Below are 831 nucleotides of genomic sequence, written 5' to 3' on the forward strand. Positions count from 1 at the left end.
GTTATGATGCCACTCTAACAGAAGCAGGTCCTCCAGCACGTTACCGACTGAACACAGAAAGAACATATATTGATGGGACGAATAAAAAGGTCAGACGATGGACATATGGAAGAAGAGACAAAAACAAGCAGAACAAAGTCATACTGCTGGTGGGGGAAACCGGTGCTGGAATGGAAGAAGAGACAGAAACAAGCAGAACAAAGTCATACTGCTGGTGGGAGAAACCGGTGCTGGAAAAACCACCCTCATCAACACCATGATCAACTCCTTACTGGGAGTGAAGTTTGAGGATGAAGAGTTTTACCAAATCACAGAAGAAGAAAAACATGAAGATCAAACAAAATCCCAGACATCTGAGATCACTGTTTATGAGGTGTTTGTTGAAGAAAACCCAACATCTCTGACCATCATTGACACCCCAGGATACGGAAACACTGAAGGATACGAGAAAGACAGAGATATTTCTAAGTATCTGAGCAGATTATTCTCAGATGAGGATGGGATTCATTATATTGATGCAGTGTGTTTTGTGATGAAGGCGACTCAGAATCGAATCTCTGGAAAAGAGCTTTACATATTTCACTCAGTTCTGTCTCTGTTTGGTAGAGATATAGAGAACAACATAGTGTTTCTGTTCACACATTCGGATGGAGGACGTCCAACAGATGCTCTCAGTGGCATTAAGAAAGCCCAGATTCCCTGCAGAAGAGATGAAGACGATGAACTTGTTCACTTCTTATTCAGCAACCGACAGAAAGAGAAGAGAACCAAACAGTATAAGCAAGGTTTGAAATCAGCCTGGGAAATGGGAGACGAAAGCAGGAATGAGTT

At 42.2% G+C, this 831-nt stretch overlaps 1 protein-coding gene across 1 annotated transcript; it reads left to right on the forward strand.

Annotated features, from left to right (window-relative positions):
- Positions 1 to 5: 5 nt before the first annotated feature.
- Positions 6 to 828, forward strand: LOC107671329 (uncharacterized; the record flags this gene model as incomplete). Its single annotated transcript, XM_016464224.1, has 2 exons — positions 6 to 137; positions 197 to 828. Coding segments are annotated over 2 exons (764 nt in total), but the record flags the coding sequence as incomplete, so codon positions are not given.
- Between the last annotated feature and the right edge of the window lie 3 nt (positions 829 to 831).

This window comes from Sinocyclocheilus anshuiensis, unplaced genomic scaffold (assembly GCF_001515605.1).
Source record: "Sinocyclocheilus anshuiensis isolate Anshui unplaced genomic scaffold, SAMN03320099.WGS_v1.1 scaffold3674, whole genome shotgun sequence".
In the NCBI taxonomy this organism is placed as follows: Eukaryota; Metazoa; Chordata; class Actinopteri; order Cypriniformes; family Cyprinidae; genus Sinocyclocheilus; species Sinocyclocheilus anshuiensis.